Source organism: Rhinichthys klamathensis, unplaced genomic scaffold (genome assembly GCF_029890125.1).
Source record: "Rhinichthys klamathensis goyatoka isolate OS25496 unplaced genomic scaffold, OSU_Roscu_1.1 h1tg001019l_1, whole genome shotgun sequence".
NCBI classification, from domain to species: Eukaryota; Metazoa; Chordata; class Actinopteri; order Cypriniformes; family Leuciscidae; genus Rhinichthys; species Rhinichthys klamathensis.
In genome coordinates, this window is record NW_026607307.1 from 1 (window position 1) to 14,067 (window position 14,067).

A 14,067-nucleotide genomic window follows, 5' to 3' on the forward strand; every position below is an offset into this window, starting at 1 on the left:
GAAATGCCTGCCCCGGTCTTTTCCTCTACTCTAAGCAGATTATGTATGTTTACTGAGAGATAAATCAAGACCTGTGCTAAACTCACTATTAATCTTAATCCTAAAAATAATATTGGTGCATAAACACTGTATTTGGTTTCAGGGCACAATCTGTGCTGACTTGCTTGATGGCTGTGCATGAAATTTTCTTCATGGTCTGTAAGAAAACTACATTTTATAAAACAATGTGCATGTAAAAATAGAATAAAAAAGAAATAAACTATATATATATATTAAAAACAATATATGAATATATCAAATGCATTTAAAAAGTTTTAAATATGAAATTTGATTTAATTTGAACTGATACGAAGAGCCTAAAACAGTCTAGATTCTGGAATTATAGAATTGTGCAGGTCTAAATACCCATGTTTACTTACCAGTCAGAGAGTTTGGGAAGATGTGAGCTCTTTTCAAGTGCCCCTGCAGTTCTGTGTCTGGGTAGCTGCACCAGTCTGTTCCAAAACTGAAAAACACTCCCTCCTGTTTTAAAACATTCCCTCATCTTTTCCAAACACTTGGCTTGTATGAGCAAGCCACAATGATTTGAATGTCAAAACTCTCCCTTGAGGTTCAAAGAGTTCTGTAAGGATTTGTTTTGCTTATTTGTGACTTCTGTGCTTAACCAATAAAGTTAGCATGCACTTTTAGAGTGTGTTCTGTAATTGCCATAAAATAATATACGTGTGAAAGTTTGTATTAAGTGTGAAATAATACAAAAAGAAAAATGTATTGCACCTTTTTTTGCTCTTATTTATGTTTGTTTGCTGTTTTTTTTTGTAGCCTGACACATTACTATTATTTTTTTAGTAGATATTTTTAAAGGGAGCCTCTTTCATTTTTAAAGTCTGTACGGAAATATAGTTTGAGAGTTTTTAGCAAAAATAAATTGTTAAAACCTGATATAGTCGCCATGAAAAATGCCACAGAAGCTGGCATGCCGTTAAAAACAAACAAACAAACAAATACAAGTCTGTCTGGAATTTGAGTTTTGTTTGTGTATAAATTTTGTTTGTGTATAATTGTTTATAGCCTATAGGCTATATAAAATGAAGAAATTCACAGCATATTCCAATACTGTATGTTATGACAAAAAGATTAAAGCACAAATAAGATGTCTTTCAGCCTCTGCAGAATAATAATGAATATGTCACATCCGTTTTTGAAAAGGTTGCTAAGCGACAGGACGGTTGCGTCGTGTGTCTCTGAAAACACAGAAGGTTGCATCTTTAACGTTAACTTTATTAATCTCAACGTTTTTGTTTATGGGATAACTTACAGCTACATGTAGCGATTGTGTTCGATAATGCCGCTAACAACGATTAAAGACGGCGAATACACGGCCACCGTGTACAAAATGGTCAGTGATTAGCTGCACAAGCTAACAGGCTAACGTTAGCTTAGTTACCACTGTACTTTTAAGCTGTTTGCTTGCTTTTAGCGAAGCGTGTGTCGTTTTATGATTTATTAAATGATTGGCTTTTTACTAATCCTTATTTATTTCTTTATAAGATAAAAGAAGGGCGATATGGAGACGCAATTCATATTCTGAGCAAAGAACATCAGAAACACACTAAAGTAAGTTACAGGAGTCAAACTGGACTCATTCTTTACATTGAATCAAACGTCCTTTGCTTCCAGTTGTGCTCTCTTTTGTTAAAGAAACCTTACCAATTTTATATATATATATATATTATATATATTCCTTTATCAATAGTATACTGATATTTGATCTGACAATCTCTCTTTGTTTGTCCAGTCCAGGGCTGCTCTGTCTCTCCTAGGCTACTGCTACTATCACATGCAGGACTTCACTAATGCAGCAGAGTGTTATGAACAGCTGACACAGCTTCACTCAGAGGTGGAAGACTACAAACTTTACTACGCCCAGTCTCTATATGGAGCGTGTGTATTCCCAGAGGCCATGAAGGCTACTTTTCTCTTAGACAGCACAGCTAGTCATACTAAGGTAACACACTTATTAAGTTTTGTCCCATCTGCAAAGAACCTTAAAACTGTTTTGCAGGAAAGGTTATTGAGTTGCTTGTGGCATCAAATTTGTAGATGTGACCTGACCATCTATCTCGAAACTGGCTAGCTAGAATTTTTATTGTTTATTTTTGGTGCCTTATTTTGAGGAGTATTCCACATATGTGTCTCCACATTTCTGGGATTCCTACAAGGTATCCTAGATTTTTATGGTAAATTTAGCATTTTATGATAAATGTTAGAAGAGTCATCATGAGTGACTAAAGTCACAAAGAAGTTCAGCATCTGTAAAGATCATAGACTGGTAAAGATCAGAGGAGCAACCCCAATTTTTTTTTTAATAAATGCAGCCTTGGTGAGCATAAGGGGCTTATTTTTAAAAACATTTTAAAAATCTTACGCCCGAGCCCACATTTTTAAACAGTAGTGTCAGTCAAAATAACAGTTCGTTTTTGTTTACTGTGAAGATCATAACATGTCACATTGTATACCTTTAAAAATAATAGTATTTAAAAAAATAAATATCATTATTCATCCTATTTCTAAACAGATGATCAAACTGCAAGCTGCCATTAAATATGGAGAGGAAGATTTTTCGGGAGCAAAGGTAACAACTTTCTTTCTTCCATTATTTTTTTTAACCCTCATTCCATTCCAAACCCTCTCCTTCTTCCATGTGGAAAATGAATCACCATCTGACCACATGAACGACTGTTTATTTTGTTGGAATATTTGGTTTTACTTCTGCAGACTCTGGTTGAGCAGTTGCCTCAGGATGATCCAGACTACGATGTGGATCTCGGGTGTTTGCTTTATAAGGAGGGCGAGTATGAAGAGGCTTGCAAAAAGTTTATGTCCGCCATGAACGTACTGGGCTACCAGCCAGGTGAGCATGAGCTTCTTTAGCACTGGTTCCGTTGATTATAACTGTGTGTGTTTGTGGTGTCTGCATGCAGGAGCTTAATAGACAAAACAGACAAACGCACAAACTGGTCTCTCCCAGTAATTTTTTAGCTGAGAGTAACAAAACATAACATTGACTGGTTGACCACACTGCGTAAAGGTAGTAATTTAGATTTTTATGGAAATGAATGCGGTATGGAGACCTTTTGACACACTGTGATGTTTCCAAAAACTAGCTGTGCTGGACTATGTCTGATTGTTTTTTTCTGTTACAGATCTGGCATACAATATAGCACTCTGTTACTACAGTTTAAAGCAGTACGCTTCAGCACTCAAATATATTGCGGAAATTATTGAACGTGGAATCAGAGAGCATCCAGGTATGTGTAACAGAAAATCTTTTAAGATGTGTGATGTTATACAGTTAATTTCAGTGAATGATTCTTATGTCTATAGAACTCAGTATTGGAATGACAACAGAAGGCATTGATGTAAGAAGTGTCGGCAACACCCTTGTCCTGCATGAAACCGCTTTGATTGAAGCCTTTAATCTGAAAGCAGCTATTGAATACCAGCTGAAGAACTGTAAGTAGAGATAAACCATCCGACATGATGTTTCACTTTGGCGCCTTCCTATCATATACTTTTTGATGTGCACTCTATTTATTCATAGCGTATAATAAACCACAAATCCATTAGAAGAATCTATGGCCTCCCAGGATTCAGTGTTTTGCTCAGTGCCTTTGTGCAAAATTTAGCAGAGGGTGATACAATGCTCTGTTTTGACTGCTTACTCTAGCAGTTACTATTGAACTTCAGTGAATGTAATTCAGTAATACTGGCCTCTTATCGCTAACTCTTTGTTGCAGATGCTGCAGCACAAGAAGCACTGACTGACATGCCCCCCAGATCAGAAGAGGTACTAAAAATGTCACCTCTGTGATAACACTTTGCCCCATTGACACTTGGCATTCGCATGCATTTCCTATCCGGATAGTTTCTGGATATTGTTTAGCAGAACTGCATTCAAATGTGTCTGTTCGCACTTATCCATTCTTTAGGAAAACAGCACTTGCATATTGCATCAGAGATTGCATTTACCATACGTTTTCTGCCATTTACAGAATTTTTAAAACAGAAATGGTTTACAGTAAAACAGTAATTATTTTCATAAAGTATATGGTCTATTGTGCTGTCCCGCTAAAAAGTAAAGGATGCTAATAGGGACTATATCAGAAGAAAAAGGTACATTTTAAAGTGCTCCTGCAAAAAAAAAAAAAACAGATCATGAGGGAAACGCAAGCAAGGATTTGGGGAGAGAAATTAGAGATTTTAAGTGTAGTCGAGTGAAATCATTTATGGGATATTGTTCATTAAATTGGGCGAGCAGATTGCAAGACCTCAGTGTCTGTTGACTTATTCATATTTTGCAAGCAAAAGCTCTTTAAAGACTGATAAAAATAGAGCATGATGAAAAAATGTACAACCTAGTCCATCAAAGTGATTGATCATTATTATTCGTAGCGCCACCTCATTATATGTTATTTAATCAACGTGATCATTAGATATTGCTTTAATCAAAATACATTTGCATTTATACCTTGTGGCATTTATACTTCATCAACTGAAATCAGAAACCATCTCTCCGAAGGTGGTTTCAGTGATCCACGCACAATCTGATTTACACTTGACTTTAAATGTATTCAAGTGCTGTCCGATTGTAATCTGACCACCAAAAGCACCTGTTAATGTATTTATAGCACATAACTATTTTATTACTGTATATTTCCATGTGATTTAGTTCTTCTCATTTCTGTAGCAATGCTGAAAACAAAGGCTGCCGGATAAGATGAGATGCCTGTCAAGAGAATATTTTCTTCATTAGTTATGCTGTTTGATCTGAGCGTGCTCACTCTTGCAGGATAGCTTCTTGTGAATCAATGTCATAGGCTTGCCAGTTCACATGCACACTTGCAGAACTTTTATCCTATATTGACAGACCATGTGCCGCCCATTTCAGGAGAAAGAAAACAACCAAGTCAGTTTTACTTTAAAAGCACAATATAAGTTTAATTTTCCCAAATACTTAGAAGAATGTCTGTAGTTATGCATTGGGAATTTGCTGTTATTGTGATTCCGGTGCAGGTTTAATCCTTTTCAGCAGGGGTTTGTATTGTGAGAGCTGGTAAGCCCACACCTGCTAGCTGGAATGATGGTAGGCTGCAGGGACATGTTTTTGTGCTGGCACCTAAAAGTTAATGAATCCAAACAGTGATCCATCTTACATAAGCACTCATTAAATACACTGTTTCTTCCTGCAGGACAGTTATTTTTAAACACTGCATCTGTAGTTAGGAGGACTAGCGCAAGGAATGCACCAGCGCAAATGCTATACAATATTCACATGGTTATGCTATTTCATTGAAAGAGATCCTAAATAGAAAGAAAATGTCTTATTTAGCTGATTTTGGATTAACCTTACAATAATACTGTGGAATTTCACTGTTAGTTTATTGATAAATAACTCTCCATGCATATCTTTTTAGAGAAATGTACAAGCGAACATATGCTGCCCTCTAGTGTACCAGAATGTCACCGTGATGGTTTACCATTAGTAATTTATGTCAATAGCAGTTATCCTTTTTTTGCTCTTTTTTTCTATTTCTATGTGTTAGAAATGTTTTTATTTTGGAAGTCTATCAACCATAGAAATGATGATTATGTCCATTGTAAATATCTCTTTTTTTACATTTAGGAGCTGGATCCAGTCACTCTTCACAACCAGGCCCTAATGAACATTGACACCAAGCCCACAGAGGGTTTTGAGAAACTTGCTTTTCTCCTTCAGCAAAACCCCTTCCCTCCTATCACTTTTGGCAACTTATTATTGCTTTACTGTAAATATGAGGTGAGCGCACTTCATTGATGAGTGTTCAGGAAATCGATTGGTTGGTGGCATAGAAATTATGCAACTCAGCTTTAAAGACACTGTATTGTATTTTTCTTTCAAGAAGTGAGATTTCTTTGCTTTTTCCATCTGCAGTACTTTGACCTCGCCGCAGATGTCTTGGCTGAAAATGCTCATCTCACTTACACGTTTCTCACACCGGTAAAGCAGATATTATTTCATAGCAATTTTATTTCTCATAAGCTCTGTTGTATGTGCACAGTTAGCAATTTTAGAATTAGAAAATGCAATCATGTAGAAACAAGTCTCTACTTTTTATTAGCCCAGATAGTCATTCCAGTAATAACATCTACATCGATTCCTGTGGCCATAAGGCATTTGCAAGTAATAACACATCAGGTGATAATTACAGAGCTGCCTCATTCATATTGACGTATCGGTCTGAACTTGCATCAAGACTATAATTGGGCTCATTTTTGTTTTCTCTTTATAGTACCTCTATGAGTTCTTGGATGCCATGATCACATGCCAGACAGCACCTGAGGAAGTAAGTGATCTTTTGCAGAGTTTTCTGAGTTGGCAAGTACCTAGTGAGCATTTGTTTTTTGTTTTTTAATGAATTTAACTTTGTATGTGATGTAGGCTTTCCGAAAATTTGATGAAATTGCTGGAAAACTGACTGAGCAACTACGCAAGGTTACAAAACAGGTTACAGCTTGGCATTTTCCCATATAAGAATTTACATTATTTATGTCTGCTTATGTCAAATATTACTCCCTGAATACACCATTAAATCAATGTGTCTGACACTGAAAAGGCTCATTCGAATTTAGAAACTAAAATCTCTTTCCTTTAAGGTGCAGGAAGCAAGGCATAGTCGGGATGACGAATCCTTAAAAAAACATGTCCAAGACTATGACGAGGTTCTTGAGAGGTAAACTTACATTTACATTACATTACATTTATTAACATAAACTTACATTACATTTATGCATTTAGCAGATGCTTTTATCCAAAGCAACTTTTATAAGAAGAGATTACTAAAGCTTCATTCTTAGATTTCTGTTCCTTACTTCATTAATGTAAATGAATGTAAAATGGTCACTGCATATAAATACGTTTCTGTGTTTTTCTTTACTTTTTTTAAAAGGTACATTCCTGTGCTAATGGCACAGGCCAAAATCTACTGGAACCGTGAGAACTACAGCATGGTGGAAAAGATCTTCCACAAGTCACTGGAGTTCTGCAATGAGCATGATACTTGGAAACTTAATGTTGCTCATGTGCTCTTCATGCAAGATAACAAATATAAAGAAGCCATTGGTTTCTATGAGCCCATCGTTAAGAAGCATTATGATAATGTAAGTATGATGTTGCTGAATGCGCTTTTCTTTTAGATGAAAATAAGAATGTTAACTTACGAAATAAAGTCAGTCTTCATAAAGTCTGCACTCTGTAGTACCATAATTTAGAAAATCAGAAGTATAGTTTAGTAAGAATCTAGTTTGAAAATAGGTTGTGTTCCTTTTTTTATATACATATATTTAATATAAATCGGTAAATATTGTGTAAAATTAGTCACATTTCATCATGTATATCTGGCTGATATCTGTATTTTGATTGGTCATTAAAAAACAACCAGTAGTATTTAGCATAAACAGTGGGATCCAGATGTGTTTTTAAACAAATTAAAATAATATAATAACACTGAACTCAAGAGGGATCGGAAGACATGTAGTTCATCTTTGATGACTCATGGATTTATTGTGTATACGATTTCCTGTGATGGTGGGTCACATTGGTGACATTGGATGGTGGGTCACATTTCTATGTTGAAGTACTTGGCACAGCAGACAATTATATAACAAATCTAAACATTTCAAATGAAAACATGTTCTTTGCTCCTCTGCTTGCTAGCTGGAACTGTGTAACATTCAAGAGTGTCCCTGCAAAACAAAACCCTCGGTAAAACGATCTGTGACTCCTGGAGTTTTGCTGTGTGACTGCATGGAGTTTGCAGCATGATGTTTCTTCTTCTTTTTTTTTTTTGTGGAAGAGTGTCTGTTATTAGAATCCTTGAAATTGATTCACATTTTGTCCCGTAGATCCTTAACGTTAGTGCAATTGTTCTTGCTAACCTGTGCGTGTCATACATCATGACCAGCCAAAATGAAGAGGTAAAGATTTGAATCTTATTTCAATATAAATATTTATACTAATTGGAGCAGCCTTGTTTCATCATATTTTTCTCTTTGTGTTTTTTTATTTAATTTAATTTTAACCTTCTGGTCCACCTCTGTGTGTGTACAGGCAGAGGAACTGATGAGGAAGATAGAGAAAGAAGAGGAGCAGATCTCTTATGAAGAGCCAGACAAAAAAGTCTTTCATCTGTGTATTGTAAACCTTGTAATCGGGTATGTACAATATTTTTACATAATTGTGTTAAATCAACCCACAATAACACTTTGTATCTAATCCAGTATGTACAGGTACTATTTTTCACTTTACTTTTACTTTATGAAATTTCATTATAAACAAAAGATGACATTATGAGAGCAGTCTGTGTAAATTACACTACCGTTTAAAAGTTTGTGGTCAGTATCTTTTTTTTAAAAGAAAATGAATACTTTAGACATAAAGATGCATTAAATTGATCAAAGGAGACAGTTAAAAAAGATAGGATTTCTATTTCAAATTGAACTTTTTAAACAAAGATCACGGTTTCCACAAAAACATTAAGCAGCTGTTATCAACATTTATAAAAATAATAAGAAATTAGCAGCAAATCAGCATATTAGAATGATTATCTGTAATAATTATAATACATAATTTCTTACAGGACTTTGTACTGTGCTAAAGGGAACTATGACTTTGGTATTTCTCGTGTCATAAAGAGTCTTGAGCCATACAACAAAAAGGTAATCAATATTTAATTTAATGTTTTTAATAAAAGCCATTTTTTGTGTGTTCAAACAAGCACATAAACTTTCATATTCCTTACTTGCTGTATTTCTCTCAGTCTAGCTCTGTTACCATCCTCAACATGTTATTTTTGTGTATTCACAAATATCAATTGAAGAGGTCTTGACTGTATCCAGCTGCATAAACAGTGTTACTCAGACCTCAGCATTCTCGCTCTCATGACACTGTAGCAGATGTACAACACTGGATTGCTACTGCACTTCCTTTTGCACCCCATCTCTGCCTTTGGTCTCATGTCACCCAGGAGTCGGTACTGAATATGTACATTTAAATCCCCCCCAAAAAAATCATGTTTGTTTAGATCCTTTCTAAACATGTTGAATTTCCTAGGGTTTCCTAAAGTTCTTTAGCCTCAAGTTCAACCAATGTTTTCTGGTTTTACTGATGTGATGCCATGTGATATTATATAGTTATTTGTGCTTGGCATGACAATGACGTCCTGTGTTTTTAGCTTGGAACAGACACGTGGTTCTATGCTAAGAGATGTTTTCTCTCACTACTGGAAAACATGGCCAAACACATGATCATGCTCAGGGATCCAGTGGTGCAAGAGTGCATTCAGTTCCTTGAGCACTGTGAATGTAAGTATTTCCTCTAAAGAAGTGGTCTGATCCCACAGATAGTCCCTCTAAAACAGGTTCTGTATTCAAATGTAGCAGGACTGTGCCAGTGCAAAGCTATAATCCTCCTGTAATACGGAAAGCATCAAAACCTAATCCAGTGATTATGAGTTCACTGTTGTTTTGATTGTTTAAATCAGTGGGGATGAAATGCTGTTTTTTGAAAGCTGAGACGTTAATTAATTTTCAATCATGAGATTCTCCATGGGACTAATTACTTTTTTAACCCTCCCCTCTAGTGTATGGTAAAGATGTGCCTGCCATCATAGAGCAGCCTCTGGAGGAGGACCGCATGCACATTGGCAAGAACACCGTCACATATGAATCTCGCCTGATAAAAGCTCTCTTCTATGAAGTCACAGGATGGAATGAGTAATCCTTACACATCAGATATCTATATTAGAACAAGATATTGGGAAAATATTCATCACAGACCACAATTTTCTCACTGGCATAGATGGTGGTTTGACTAATAAGACATGTCAACATGGCTACTTTCTAAGCAGCTTTGGAGAGATCATGCTGTGTCTGGACTAAAAGTCAAACATCCATTTTTAAGTATGCGTTCTCTGTAATAATGAGCCCACAGGGGTTCACTCCCTCCAAACATGAAAGAGAAAATATTAACCAAAGAAGGGCATTTTTGTTTTCATTTAAACTAAGCTCTGTTCATGTTAAAATGATGCCTCTATTTAACCTTTTATGCTCAATGCATTAACATGGGAGGCATTCAAATTGTACAGTTTGGTTATTTTTCCTCAGAATAAAAAATGCATCATAGTAGATTTTCTTTATTTATTATAAAGTATACATTTTGTTAATTTGATTTTATTAAAAAGTATTTTCCTGTAAAGGTTTTCCTGGCTATTTTGGCCTTCTTTGCATCATGTTGTTTTCACCTAGACAGCATTAAATCTACCACACAATCACAGAGAAGTGATCATAGAGGAAAGAATAAATACCAAATACACCTAAAGCCTGATAAAGAAGGAAATCGGGCTCTGGGACCATTATCTCATTAAGCATGGCCTTTAAATTAAGGGTCTCTTCGTTATGTCCTGCTCTGAAAGGTAATAGTTGAGAAAACCTCCTAATGTGCTCACTGCAACGCCTGTCATATGACTTGAGCAGCCATCTATGAAAAGAAACATATACGAGTTAGTTTCAGACAGTATAACTGTGTCATGTTAATGAAGTAATTCATTTTTATTAACGACTGCATCGTTAAGAGCAAACTAACACCTGTCAGCGTTTTTTCCCTTCTTTTCACCCGTTTGTGGGGTGCATCCAAAAATTCCTCAAAGATCTGGGAGATGTCCTCTGAGGGGGAAAAACAATATCGCAATTGACAGTTTAAAAGGTCATTTTAACCGTTCATTAGGATTAGGATATTATATATTTAACATGATTTAACTCACCTTCTTTGCCAAAACAACCCACTTCTTGGTCTTGCCATGTTAAAATAGACTGTAACCAGTCCAGTTTATAGAAGTCTGAAAATCCCACTAAACCACATAAAAGAACTGTAAAAAAAAAAAAAAAAAAATGCATTAAGTGGATGTTATAAGAATTTTTCTCCATTGATTGATTCACTCTGCATATACTAACTGTTTTCTATGAAGATGTCCTGCATTTGGCCAGTAAGACCATTCTTGAAAATGTCCTGGTTGCTTTTTATCATGTTGGTGCAGAAGATTCTCTTATAATGTTCCACAGTTATGTTGACACGAGACAATCTCAGGTCCCCCTTGAGCATTCTGGAGCACCCTTTCTGAGGACACAAGTGTCAGACTGAAGGTACACAGATTTACTTCAGAGTACACCAGAAATGTGTTATACTTTCTCTGTTCTTAAAGGGATCGTTCACCCAAAAATGACAAATGTGTCATCACTTACTCACCCTACACAAAAGAAGATATTTTAAAGAATGTTGGTAAGCAAACATTTGATGGTCCCCAATGACTTCCATAGTATTTTTTCCCTATATGGAAGTCAATGTGGGACCATCAAATGTTTGCTTACCAACATTCTTCAAAATATCTTTTGTGTTCAACAGAAGAAAGAAACTCATACAGGTTTGGAACAACTTGAGGATGAGTGTAAATATTTATTTTTGGGTGAACTATGCCATTAACAAAAGGTAAACAATCATTTGCTTATATATAGTAAAGATTAATAGAGTGGTTACCATTGTTCCTATCATGAAGTACAGTAGCTGGTGGGACAGGGAATAGTGTGGACATCCAAACTGTGTCATTGTGTCTCTACAGGACTTAGTCACAATACATGGGGTTCCATTGTCTTTCCTTTCAATAAAATAACAGTTACCGTACTGATATTTATACCTTTTTGATTATATTTTTATTCTATTCTACAATCGTCTTACCATGTTCCTAGAAGAAGAGTCATGCACTTGTCACTCAGGTGCTCATCATAGCACTCCATAGACCTCACTGAGGTATAAACCAGCGAGGGGTCTGTGGAGCCCCATTCTGCAGGCAGGGACCAAAAGGAGCTGTGCAAAATGGGCTCAAACTCTGCTCAGGAGAAACAGTTCAGGTTTTCTATGTCATTATTAGACTTGATTTTGAATAGGGTTTCTTTTCAAAGAGTATTACCTTTGAAGTAATTGGGGTCTGTCTCCTGAAGAGCGTTGACGGCAGTAGAAAGGCTCTTGTTCAGTCTCTTCAGCATAGAAACGGCAGCTGCGCGCTGAGAGAGACTCAGAAAATCCGAATGCGGCCAAGTTCGTGTTGCCTCCCGCAGCTGCGCTGAATTATATAAGCAGACATACGCCTAATGGTGAACCAATGATGGATTATTTACTTCAGAAAACCATCAGATTATGGGGGGTCTGAGCCCTCTAATAAAGCACTGAACCCTCCAAAAGGAGGTCAACATAAACCGCCGAGGCTCTAAAAATGTGGGATTTTTTTATTTAGCCTACTTTATAAATCTGTAAACAACTATTCATAAAACTAATCATAAAAAACTTTAGTGTTTTGTTTAAAAAGTCGTTAAGATAAATAATGGTTATAGCTTAACAGCGCAAGTGGCACCAAAAGACAATATTGATTGCGCGAGGACGAGGATAACCTCAACAGACTCGAATTACTGATAGAGATTCCCTTAAACATCGACAATCCTGAAACGAACTGGGCTCAGTTAATTTTACAACCGATTCCAGTGTCAAGTAGCCTAGCTAAATCTGTCCATTAAATAAGACTCTTGAAAAGCTACATGAAAGATAAATGTTTTTGTTCTGCACATTGCAAACTTATGCAGGCTAATCAATAATAATAATAGTTGAATTATTATGGCACTCAAACAAACTTGTTTTAAAACACAGCCTAGGCTATTTGAATAGATTCAAACTGTAACATAATGGTTTACCTTGAAGTATTATGTATCCAACAACACCGTCCAGGTTGATGTTTCTGCCCTGCATATCAAAGTATGTGATTCCCTTGGATAAACTCATAAGTATGTTATCAATCACATCCTGGTTTGATAAATCAATTGTAGACGAGAGAAGGATAAGTACGAGGAAAGGAAACCACATTTTAAGAGCTTTAAGAATATAGAAAAACAAACGGGGCAAATCGTTAATGGAGTAGGCTATTCTATCCAGTAGCTTTTTTCCTTATTTCAAAGGCGAAGCTGTTTGACAAAGCAAATCCATCACGTGACTCAGGTCCCCTGAAACCGTGGGGTGCCTCGAATAATTGCTTTTTGCTTAAAAACACTTCTTTCTTTCTTTCTTTCTTTCTTTCTTTCTTTCTTTCTTTCTTTCTTTCTTTCTTTCTTTCTTTCTTTCTTTCTTTCTTTCTTTCTTTCTTTCTTTAAGGTTTTAAGGTTCTCTGTTTGTATAGGCATCTTTCTTGACGATAACATTGACAAAAAAAATCTGGAATAATAATAGGCTAACAATAATTGCAAGCCGCACATATAATATTTTAGTAATAATAGTTAATATTATGTTTTACCTGCGACCAGTTATTTTTGGTAGGCTATAAATAAATGACAATTTAATAGGGGTGGAATTATAAAATGTGTTTTACTAATGTAACTAAATAAAATGTATTAAGTTCAACTACATGTGTTAAGTAGAAGTAACAATTAAATAGGGGTGGAATTACACATTTTTTATACCAAGGTAACTAAATAAAATAGATTAAGTTCAACTAAATTCAAGTTCAACTTGTAGAGAATCAATTGATTGCAACCACTTACCATAATTTTTTTTATTAATTTCAACGAATCATTTTTTAAGCTTTTTTTCACACCTTTTTTAAGCTTAAAAAGTAAATATTAGAAACACGTTTACTAATGGTTTAGTGTGTCTAATATTTACCTTTTTTTCTGTTGTACATATGTAAATAATGTCGCTCGTAAAGCATCTAAAGGTTTGCACTAGTTTCGTTATACAATGCGTCGTGTGCAATGATAATAAAAGCATGTATACAGTGAATTGTGACATTCAAAATTATTCAAATTAAATGTTTGCTTAATTCATTTGTTGTCAGGAACTGTATACTTTTAGCGATTATTAACATCAAAATGTACGAACGACATGAATGACATGCTGTTTAAGAATGTTAATCATAGAGATGTTAATGCAATTAT

The 14,067-nt window shown here is 35.4% G+C and overlaps 2 protein-coding genes across 4 annotated transcripts; one reads left to right on the plus strand and one right to left on the minus strand.

Moving 5' to 3' along the window:
* The first annotated feature begins 1,208 nt into the window (after positions 1-1,208).
* On the plus strand, positions 1,209-10,186 carry ift70 (intraflagellar transport 70). Of its 3 annotated transcripts, none has more exons than XM_056244608.1 (20): positions 1,209-1,399; positions 1,552-1,617; positions 1,799-2,008; positions 2,579-2,635; positions 2,779-2,914; positions 3,207-3,311; positions 3,388-3,516; positions 3,801-3,850; positions 5,687-5,839; positions 5,975-6,040; positions 6,333-6,386; positions 6,482-6,547; positions 6,697-6,773; positions 6,990-7,200; positions 7,757-7,804; positions 7,945-8,016; positions 8,150-8,253; positions 8,679-8,757; positions 9,273-9,402; positions 9,681-10,186. In XM_056244608.1, exons 1-20 carry the CDS (start codon positions 1,346-1,348, stop codon positions 9,815-9,817), a joined length of 2,004 nt encoding a protein of 667 aa, XP_056100583.1. In that variant the 5' UTR covers positions 1,209-1,345; the 3' UTR covers positions 9,818-10,186. The 3 variants fall into 3 exon arrangements, with proteins under 3 accessions (XP_056100583.1, XP_056100584.1, XP_056100585.1); XM_056244609.1 differs by having other exon boundaries at positions 6,703-6,773; XM_056244610.1 differs by lacking the exon at positions 7,757-7,804.
* A 224-nt stretch (positions 10,187-10,410) lies between these two features.
* On the minus strand, positions 10,411-13,073 carry cunh16orf89 (chromosome unknown C16orf89 homolog). The gene is made up of 8 exons (XM_056244604.1): positions 12,835-13,073; positions 12,060-12,212; positions 11,828-11,978; positions 11,630-11,747; positions 11,050-11,212; positions 10,860-10,964; positions 10,684-10,761; positions 10,411-10,576 (listed from the first exon to the last, which is right to left on the minus strand). Exons 1-8 carry the CDS (start codon positions 13,001-13,003, stop codon positions 10,473-10,475), a joined length of 1,041 nt encoding a protein of 346 aa, XP_056100579.1. The 5' UTR covers positions 13,004-13,073; the 3' UTR covers positions 10,411-10,472.
* Positions 13,074-14,067: the final 994 nt, after the last annotated feature.